The sequence below is a fragment of the Papio anubis genome, chromosome 9 (assembly GCF_008728515.1).
Source record: "Papio anubis isolate 15944 chromosome 9, Panubis1.0, whole genome shotgun sequence".
Taxonomy (NCBI): domain Eukaryota; kingdom Metazoa; phylum Chordata; class Mammalia; order Primates; family Cercopithecidae; genus Papio; species Papio anubis.
In genome coordinates this window covers 116,562,847-116,573,325 of record NC_044984.1, presented here as the reverse complement: position 1 = coordinate 116,573,325, position 10,479 = coordinate 116,562,847, and the positions used below count along the sequence as shown (strand labels likewise).

General features: G+C 48.9%; 1 protein-coding gene across 2 annotated transcripts; it reads left to right on the top strand.

The window, feature by feature from the left end:
• The first annotated feature begins 32 nt into the window (after positions 1–32).
• IL31 (interleukin 31) lies at positions 33–10,311 on the top strand. Of its 2 annotated transcripts, XM_009181891.4 has the most exons (5): positions 33–246; positions 5,749–5,761; positions 8,098–8,178; positions 8,345–8,490; positions 9,602–10,311. In XM_009181891.4, the coding sequence occupies exons 3-5, from the start codon at positions 8,163–8,165 to the stop codon at positions 9,929–9,931; spliced, it is 492 nt and encodes a 163-aa protein (XP_009180155.1). In that variant the 5' UTR covers positions 33–246; positions 5,749–5,761; positions 8,098–8,162; the 3' UTR covers positions 9,932–10,311. The 2 variants fall into 2 exon arrangements, with proteins under 2 accessions (XP_009180155.1, XP_003907358.1); XM_003907309.5 differs by lacking the exon at positions 5,749–5,761 and having other exon boundaries at positions 33–207.
• Positions 10,312–10,479: the final 168 nt, after the last annotated feature.

Genomic DNA, 10,479 nt, shown 5'->3' with positions numbered 1-10,479 from the left:
TCACAGACAACTCGGCCCCAACCACCTGGGTTTTCTCTTCTGCCCTCATCTACAAAAATGGGATAACAGCTGGTGGTTCTAAGTGCAGCAGCTCCCGCAGGCAGTGAGCGCCGTAGCTGACCTGTTTCTTACCTCCTGTCAAGCACTCCCCACGGAAAGTCATCCTATACTCATCTGACAACTGGAGAAAGGAGAAGAGGACCCAAGGTCAAACCTCTCGACTCCAGCCAGCCAGTGGGTTCCAGGGTGGGCCTCTCTAAGCCTGGAGTCAGGGGTTTCATACTGTCCACCTGTATAACTGTTAAAGCACCCAGTCCTCATTTTATGTTTTTAACTTTTTATTTATTTTATTTCATTGAGACGGAGTCTCACTCTGTCGCCCAGGCTGGAGTCCAGTGGCGAGATCTCGGCTCACTGCAATCTCAGTGTCCCGGGTTCCAGCGATTTTCCCGCCTCAGCCTCCCTAGTAGCTGGGATTACAGGCGCGCATGACCACTTCCGACTTTTTTATTTTTTAGACCGAGTTTCACTCTTGTTTTCCAGGCTGGAATGCAATGGCGCGATCTTGGCTCACTGCAACCTCCGCCTCCCAGATTCAACCGATTCTCCTGCCTCAGCCTCCCGAGTAGCTGGGATTATAGGCGCCTGCCACAACGCCCCGCTAATGTTTTGTATTTTTAGTACAGACAGGATTTCACCATGTTTGACAGGCTAGTCTCGAACTCCTGACCTCAGATGATCCACCGCCTCGGCCTCCCAATGTGCTGGGATTACAGACGTGAACCACTGTGCCCGGTCTAACTTTTTGTATTTTAGTAGAGATGGAGTTTCACCATGTTGCCCAAGTTGGTCTCAGACTCCTGGGCTCAGGCAATCCACTGGCCTCAGCCTCCCAAAGTGTTGGGATTACAGGTGTGAACCACCACGCCCAGCCATGAAGCTTCTTTTATAAGGACATTAATCCCATTCCTGAGGAGCCCCCACACTTAATCACTTCCCAAAGGGCCCCACCTCTTAATACTATCACACTGGGCATCAGGTTCTGACAAATGAATTTCGGAAGAACACATTAACATCTCTCATTCTTTTTAACTATACGATATTGGGACAACTTTACTGTTATTAGAAAAATTAGGCTGGGTGGCTGGCAGCGGTGGTTTACCCTGTAATCCCAGCACTTTGGGAGGTCGAGGTGGGTAGATCACGAGGTTAGCAGATCAAGACCATCCTGGCTAACACGGTGAAACCCCATCTCTACTAAAAATATAAAAAATTATCTGGGCGTGCTGGCAGGCGCCTGTAGTCCCAGCTATTCCTGGGAGGCTGAGGCAGGAGAATGGCATGAGCCCGGGAGGTGGAGCTTGCAGTGAGTGGAGATCGTGCTACTGCACTCCAGCCTGGGCGACAGAGCGAGACTCTGTCTCAAAAAAGAAAAAAAAAGAAAAATTAGGTTGGGCATGGTGGCTCATCCCTGTAAACCTAGCACTTTGGGAGGCTGAGGTGGGTGGATCACCTGAGGTCAGGAGTTCGAGACCAGCCTGGCAAACATGGTGAAATCCTGTCTCTACTAAAAATACAAAATTTAGCCAGGCATGGTGGCATGTGCCTATAAACCCAGCTACTTGGGAGGCCGAGGCAGGAGAATTGCTTGAACTCATGAGGCGGAGGTTGTAGTGAGCCAAGATCATGTCACTGCATTCCAGTCTGGGCAACAGAGCAAGACTGTCTCAAAAAAAAAAAAAAAATTATCCAAAACAGGGAGTTAAGGCAAAAAGATGACCATGTGTCCTTTCGAAAAAGAAAATATCCTTTTTTTGGGGCGGGGGGGACAGGGTCTCACTTTGTTACCCAGGCTACAGTGCAGTAGCGTGATCACAGGTCCCTGAAGCCTGGACCTCTTGAGCTGAAGTGGTCCTCCCACCTCAGCCTTCTGAGTAGCTGTGACTACAGGCATGCATCACAACGCCTGGCTGTTTTTGTATTTGTAGTAAAGACAGGGTTTCACCATGTTGCCCAGGCTGGTCTCGAACTTTTGACCTCAAGTGATCCACCCACCTCAGCCTCCCAAAGTGCTGAGATCACAGGTGTGAGCCACCATGCCTGGCTCTCAAAGAATAAAATAAATATCTTTGAGTCCATAGTGATATAAATAAATCAAGGAGATGAATCACAGACATGGCTCCTGCGATTTTAATGGAGCAACAGATGGACAATGTGCAGTGAAGGAAGAGAAGACTGAGAGGGGAAATCAAGCATCCTGTTTGGAACAAGTTAAGGTCCAGATGCCAATGGGCATCTACTCTGTCAAATCAGCCATTGGTTAGGAGTAAGAGCTCAGGAATGAGGTCAGGTCTGGGCGGACCACAGAACCCAAGATGCACAGAATGGGCCCAGCCAGGAAGTCCTTCCACCCTTCATCCCAAGTCCCCCTGCAGCCACCACTGTCTCTTATCTCTTCCTTCTCATCCAAGCTTCTTGACATAGTGATCTATGCTCACTTTTTCTTTTTCTTTTTTTTTTTTTTTTTTTTTTTTTTTGAGACGGAGTCTTGCTCTGTCGCCCAGGCTGGAATGTAGTGGTGCAATCTTGACTCACTGCAACCTCCACCTCCTGGGTTCAAGCGATTCTCCTGCCTCAGCCTCCCGAGTAGCTGGGATTACAGGCGCCCCGCCACCATGCCCAGCTAATTTTTGTATTTTTAGTAGAACGGGGTTTCACCATGTTTGCCAGGCTGATCTCGAACTCCTGACCTCAGGTGTTCCACCTGACTCAGCCTCCCAAAGTGCTGGGATGACAGGTGTGAGCCACCATGCCTGGCCTATGCTCACTTTTTCCTCACTTCCCAAACCACCACGATATAACTGCCACACCAACAATTTATTCAAACTCTCCCAGCAAAATTTCTGTGACCTCATGTTGCCCAATCTAGTGAATCTCCGCAGCCTTTATCTTATTTGACCTCTTCGTGGCTTTTGATGATGCCAACCATTTCCTCCTTCTTGAAAAACTACTTTTCATCTTATTCCATGACAGCATGTGTTTCTGGTTACTTTTCTTTCTCTCTCTTTTTTTTTTTTTTTTTTTTTGAGATGGAGTCTCACTCTGTCACCGAGCTGGAGTTCAGTGGCGCGATTTCAGCTCACTGCAACCTCCGCCTTCTGGGTTCAAGCAATTCTCCTGCCGCAGCCTCCCAAGTAGCTGGGACTACAGGCACATACCACCACACCTGGCTAATTTTTTGTGTTTTTAGTAGAGATGGGGTTTCACCATGTTGGCCAGGATGGTCTCGACCTTCTGACCTCGTGATCTGCCTGCCTTGGCCTCCCAAAGTGCTGGGATTACAGGTGTGAGCCACCGCGCCCAGCCTTCTTTTTCTCTTGAGAGTGCCTTCTCCATGTTCTAGATTAAATCATCTTCTCCTTGTCCTGTTAATGGAGGCATGTCCCAGGGCTCCATGCTTGACTTCCACACCTCACACTGCTCGTCTCTTACTGGCTTATAGTTTTATCTGCCACAATACCTTGATGGCACCCACATTTACGTCTGTAGTTCCCTCCTTCACGCTCCAGATGCACACGTCCGATGGCCTGCTGTATGTCTTCAGCTGAGCATCCATAACGCTTCCCATTCACTATGTCAAAAGCTGAATCAGGCCGGGTGTGTGGCTCGCACCTATAGTCCCAGCACTTTGGGAGGCCAAGGTGGGTGGATTGCTTGAGCCCCGGAGTTCAAGACCAGCCTAGGCAACAGAGCAAGATCTTAATTCTACAAAAAGTTAAAATTCAAAAGTTAGCCAGGCATGGTGGTGTGCTGTGTGCCTGTAGCCCCAGCTACTCAGGAGGCTGAGGCAGAAGGATCTCTTGAGCCTAGGAGTTTGAGGCTGCAGTGAGCTGTGATCACACCACTGCACTCTAGCCTAGGTGACAGAGTGAGACCTTGCCTCTTAAAGAAAACAAAACAAAACAAAACAAAACCAGCCAACCAACAAGCAAAGAGCTAGAATTCATCACCTCACCCAAGCCCCAAAGGCCTTAGGCCTGTAATCCTCTCAGTTTGTACCAGTGTCATTCTTCCAGCTGCCCAAACCAAAAACCTAGAAGTTGTCCTCAACTCTTTGCTCTCCACTATCCCCATATCCAATCAAACACTACTTCTGGCCTGGCACCATGGCTCATGCCTGTAATCCCAGCACCTTGGGAGGCCAAGGCAGGTGAATCACAAGGTCAGGAGTTCAAGACCAGCCTGGCCAACATGGCGAAACCCCATCTCTACTAAAAATACAAAAAAAAAAAAAAAAAGGCCAAGTGTGGTGGCTCACACCTGTAATCCCAGCTACTCAGGAGGTTGAGGCAGGAGAATCGCTTGAACCCAGGAGGTAGAGGTTGTGGTGAGCTGAGATCGTGCCACTGCACTCCAGCCCAGGTGACAGAGCGAGATGCTGTCTCAAAAACAAAACAAAACAAAACACAACAACAAAAAAGTCACCTCTTATGTATTTTCCCTCCTAAACATTTCTACAATCCATCCACACCTCTTCATCTCCACTGTCACTATTACCCTGTTCTCACGCCCACCTTTGTGCATGCTGATTTTGAGGTATCAGTGGGACATTGAGGTGGACATTTAGGTCTGGAGTGTGAAGGAGACAGACACTAAAGTATGAGGAATCCAGATCACGGGTGGAGTCCATGGAGCTGGGGAGAGGGGCAAAATGGATCAGGATGAAGTTGTTTTAGGAGAGGAACAAGAGGTTGTCAGGAAAGTGGAAGTGGTTGGCAATGTTTCATGCTATAGATGGGTTATGTAAAATGAAGGCTGAAACCCCGGGAAGGCTGACAACATGTGGTCTCTGGGTACTGTATTAGTTCTCTATTGCTGCCATAACAAATATCACAAACAGCAGTTTAAAACCACAAATGCAGCCAGGCGTGGTGGCTCCCACCTGTAATCCTAGCACTTTGGGAGGCTAAGGTGGGTGGATCACTTGAGGTCAGGAGTTCAAGACCAGCCTGGCCAACATGGTAAAACCCCATCTCTACAAAAAATACAAAAATGAGCCAGGCATGGTGGCACGCACCTGTAATCCCAGTTACTTGGGAGATTGAGACAAGAGAATTGCTTGAACCCAGGAGGCAGAGGTTGCAGTGAGCCAAGATCATGCCACTGCACTCCATCCTGGGCAACAGAGCCATACTCCATCTCAAAATAATAAATAAATAAATAAAACCACACATGTGGCCAGGTGCAGTGGCTCGTGCCTATGATCCCAGCACTTTGGGAAGGTGAGGTGGGATTGCCTGAGCCCAGGAGTTCAACACCAGCCTGGGCAACATGGTGAGACCCCATCGCTACAAAAAATACAAAAATTAGCCAGGCATGGTGGTGGAGGCCTATAGTCCCAGCTACTTGGGAGGCTAGGGTAAGAGGGCTACTTGAGTCTGGGAGGTCAAGGCTGCAGTGAGCTGTGATCATACCACTGCACTCCAGCCTGGATGAGAGAGCAAAATCCTGTCTATTAAACACACGCACACACACACACACACACACATTTTCTTTCTCATAGCATCTGTAGGTCAAAGTCTAGCATGCCATGGATAGATTATTTGCTCAGGAACTCACTGAACTAAAATAAAGGTGCTGGCTGGCTAGGGTTCTCATTTAGGTCTCAGCATCCACTTCCAAGCTCAGTGGTTATTGACCAAATTATTTCCTTCTCGTGCTTTCCACGCTGCCCCCACCATCTTCAAGCCAGCAACAGCAGGTGAGCTCTTCTCTCGCTCGGAATCCCTCTGACCTCCTCTTCTGCTTGATGGGCTTGTGGGATTGTGTTGGGGCGGCCCAGGGAACCCAGGAAAATCTATTTTAGGTAAACTGAATAGTAACCGTGACCATACCTACAAAATCCCTTTTGCCATGCAATGCAACATAATTATGGCAATAAACACCTGCGGATGAAGGTCATGCCTTCCATGGACTCTGCTAGAGGATTTTGATTAAATTAGTGGGGTGGTGAAAGCCATATTGTGGTGGTTTGGGAAGTAAAGAAAAAGTCAGTGGTGGCTGGCGGCAGGGGGACTTGGGAGGATGGGTGGGAGGGCTTCCTGGTGTGTCCCCTCTGTGCATCTTGGGTTCTATGGCCGCCCAGACTGACCTCATCCCAACATGGTGAAGCTCCATCTCTACTAAAAATACAAGAATTAGCCAGGCATGGTGGTGCATGCCTGTAATCCCAGCTACTCAGGAAGCTGAGGCACGAGAATCGCTTGAACATGGGAGGTGGAGGTTGCAGTAAGCTGAGATTGAGCCACTTCACTCCTGCCTGGGTGACAAAGTGAGACTCTGTCTCAAAAAGAAAAAAAAATGCTACTACTAATAATAAATAAAGTGCCTCAGGGCCAGGCATGGTGACTCATGCCTGTAATCCCAGCACTTTGGGAAGCCAAGGTGGGAGGATGGCCTTGAGACCTCTCCAAAAAAAACAAAAGACAAAACAATTAAGAAAAGAAAAAAATAAAGTGCATCCGATCCTTTGTTTCCCTACTGAAAGCGGTCCAGCACTGCCTCGTCACATGTGGAATAAACCCAGGCTCTTTTTCCCAGCCTCAGGCCTCTGTGATGGGGCCACAGCCCGCCTCCCCACCACCCTCCTGTCCTCTCTCGTCACCGAGGCTGCCATGACCCTCTTCCCGTTCTAGGAACAGCATCGAGCTCATTTTCGCCTGAGGACTTTGCACTCCTGTCCTGTCGCCTTGGAACACTCTTCTCCCAGGTCTTCGCAGGACCGGCTCCTTCTTGTCTTTCAGTCTCTGCTTCAATGTTGTCACCTCTCAGAGAGACTTTTGCTGATCACCTGACTAAAAGTATCCCGCCCGTCACTCTCCAACTGTAGCAGTGCCTTCTAGCTTATTTATGAATGTTGTTGCTATTGTCTGCCACGGCCCACTGCAATGCCGGGCCCACAAGGGCGGGGACCCTGTCTAACTTCTTCGCCACTATTCCCAATACCCTAGAAAAGGGCCTGATCAAAGCTGGCACTAAAATATGAATAAGGAGGCCGGGTGCAGTCGCTCATGCCTGTAATCTCAGCACTTTGGGAGGCCAAGGTGGCAGGATGAGCCCAGAAGTTTGAGACCAGCCTGGGCAACATGGTGAAACCCTGTCTCTACGAAAAAATTTTAAAACTTAGCCGGGCAGGCTGGGCGCGGTGGCTCACGCCTGTAATCCCACCACTTTGGGAGGCTGAGGTGTACGGATCACCTGAGGTCGGGAGTTCAAGACCAGCCTGGCGAACATGGTGAAACACCATCTCTACTAAAAATACAAAAATTAGCTGGGTATGGTGGCACATGCCTGTAGTCTCAGCTACTTGGGAGGCTGAGACTGAGGCATGAGAATTTCTTGAGCCCGGGATGCGGAGGTTGCAATGATCAGGCCACTGCACTCCAGCCTGAGTGACAGAGCAAGACTCCATCTCAAAAAAAAAAAAAAAAAAAAAAAAGATATGAACAAGGATTTCAAGCAATAACTCTGGAGCACAGCCTCTGGTTCTGGGCCCTGAGATTGCAGAGGCACGATGGAGAGTCCAGTGATGTCCAAGGATACACGGAGTTGAGATGAAGCCTTTGACCCACCACACTCACAGCAGTTACGGGGCTGTCCCTGCACACCGGCGTGGGCATATACTGCAGAAATTTCCAGAGATACCGCATTCCGCACATCTCACGCCAGATTCGCATTTCCTCCCCAGAAATTCCCTGTGGGCGCTGGCCTTGAACTCCTGGAAGTCACCAGCTCCTTGGTGGTACGGTTGTGTCTGTCAACCCTGGGCTTCGAAAGTTTGTCTAGTCAAATCAACAGGTTCCTTCCACGAAGAAAGGCAAAGATGCATGCATGTGTCTTTTTGTGAAGTATGTGTGTGTCTGAGTCAGGCATCTGCCCACCTTGAGGGTAACCTCAGCATTTCCTTTCAGCCCTTTCACTCAGCCGTGGCCAGCAGAACTTTGTGTGTTTTCTGGAGAAAAGCTGAGTAAATGGTTTTGCCATGGGCGGGACGCTGACTGCTCTTCCTCCTCACCCTGGCCCTTTATATATCTCCAGGCAGCCATGGCGAACACATCTGGCTCCAGAAGCCCCCACCGAAGCTGGCCTTGCTCTCTCTCGCCATGGCCTCTCACTCAGGTATTGCTCGCTGGTCCTGGTGCTTCCGGAGTCTTGGGCATCATCTTATCTCACCAGGAAGATTCTGGAAGCACTGCCCCCAGGGTTGGCTCAGCACAGCTGCAGGGGGAGCCGGGGTGGACAGGGGTGTGTGATGCATGCATTCACGGCATCGTTCTCTCTCCAGGCCCCGCGACGTCTGTGCTGTTTCTGCTCTGCTGCCTGGGAGGCTGGCTGACCTCCCACACGTTGCCCGTCCATTTCCTACAACCAAGTGATATACAGAAAATAGTCGAGGAATTACAGTCCCTTTCGAAGATGCTTTTGAAAGATGTGAGTGCCCTAGAGATTTCTTTTCTAAACGATTTCTTTAAAATGCCTTCCATTGCCCTCCGAAGAGGTTCATCTCTCCAGACCTGAAGCCAGGGCTGTGGCTATGCCAGGAAGCGATGGGGGCAACTAGACAGGAGAAGATGGCTTTTTTTTTTTTTTTTTTTTTGAGATAGAGTCTCACTCTGTCACCCAGGCTGGAGTGCAGTGGCGTGATCTTGGCTCACTGCAAACTCTGCTTCATGGGTTCAAGCGATTCTCCTGTGTCAGCTTCCCGAGTAGCTGGGAGTACAGGCACATGTCACCACACCTGGCTAATTTTCATATTTTTAGTAGAGACAGAATTTCTCCATGTTGGCCAGGCTGGTCTCGAACTCCTGACCTCAAGTGATCCGTTTGCCTCGGCCTCCCAAAGTGCTGGGATTACAGGCGTGAGCCACTGTGCCCAGCCAAGATAGCTTTGATCAAACAAACAAATACCCAAACTTGGAAGCAATTCATGAAATTGGCATTACCCTTCTCATCTGCCTTGGCATTTAGACTTTAGCCTTGGCTTTTATAAAAGGCAGAGGTTGTTACCAACCAAAGATGACTGGGCAGTTCAGGTTGATGAGGTGCTGCTGGCAATTTGGTCTGACTCAAAAACAGTTAGTCCTTAGAAAGAGGGCAGGGAGGGAGTGGTCTAGACTCCTTGGTTTGTTTGGGAAAACTCTCCCCTGTATCTTGGATGCCTTTCTGGACAAGCCTAACACTATCCTCTCTAAGTGGGGCGTACGTGGCTTTAACACAGAGTACAAAGGGCGGAAGTCCATGGAAGGCCAGATGTGCTACAGTTTCCACCACCCTGAGCACCTGAGAGTGGGTTCTGGAAGGCTGGGGAGGCCTCAGCTGGATGGGTCAGTGGTTCTGAGCACAGGCTTCAGGACTGCAGCCACCTAAGCTCTAGTTTCATCTGGAAATGGGGTTACTGATAGCACAGCCTCATAGGGTTGTGACATTGATCAGATAAATATATCCACCAGGCGGGTTGTGGAGGAAGCATGCAAACATTCACTGTCAGGACTTGCAGCTGTTATTGCAAACCCAGCACTCACCATTTCTCCTCATTCCACAGGTGAAGGAAGACAAGGGGGTGCTCGTGTCCCAGAATTACACGCTGCCGTGTCTTACCCCTGACGCCCAGCCGCCAAACATCATCCACAGCCCAGCCATCCGGGCATATCTCAAGACAATCAGAGAGTTAGACAACAAATCTGTTATTGATGAGATCATAGAGCACCTCGACAAACTCATATTTCAAGATGCACCAGAAACAAACATTTCTGTGCCAACAGACACCCATGAATGTAAACGCTTCATCCTGACTATTTCTCAACAGTTTTCAGAGTGCATGGACCTTGCATTAAAATCGTTGACTTCTGGAGCCCAGCAGGCCACCACTTAAGGCCATCTCTTCCTTTTGGAATGGCAGGAACTTAAGGAGCCTTAAAAAGATGACTGACAGCTAAGTGTGGGAACTCTGCTGTGATTCCTTAAGTACATTTTTCCAGTGAATAATCTCAGTGACCCCTCAGATGGGCTAGTCCTGGGAGGGCTGAGATGTAAATTTGTGAATTACCTTGAAAAACATTAGGTTATTGTTATTAGTCTTGGTATTTATGGAATGTTTTTCTTCAGGAGGCTTAAATCTTACTTATGATACCTTTGTGAGGGCAGGAGGTGGCAGCTATGTTAATTTATTGATATTTATTGTACTAAAAGTTGTTAATGCTCCCTGCGGGAGCCCTTGGAATCTATTTAATAAATTATATTGAATTTTTCTCATAATCTGTGATGCGTTTTGTGAGGGGCTTGACATTGGCAAATGGGACTCCAAGCTGGGTAGCGTTGTGGCAGAGGGTGGATGGACATGCTCTAGAAAGAGGTATCACTTTACCACTGTCATTTCTTCCCACTGGACACGCTCAATAAAAAATAATGACCCTGAGCTGG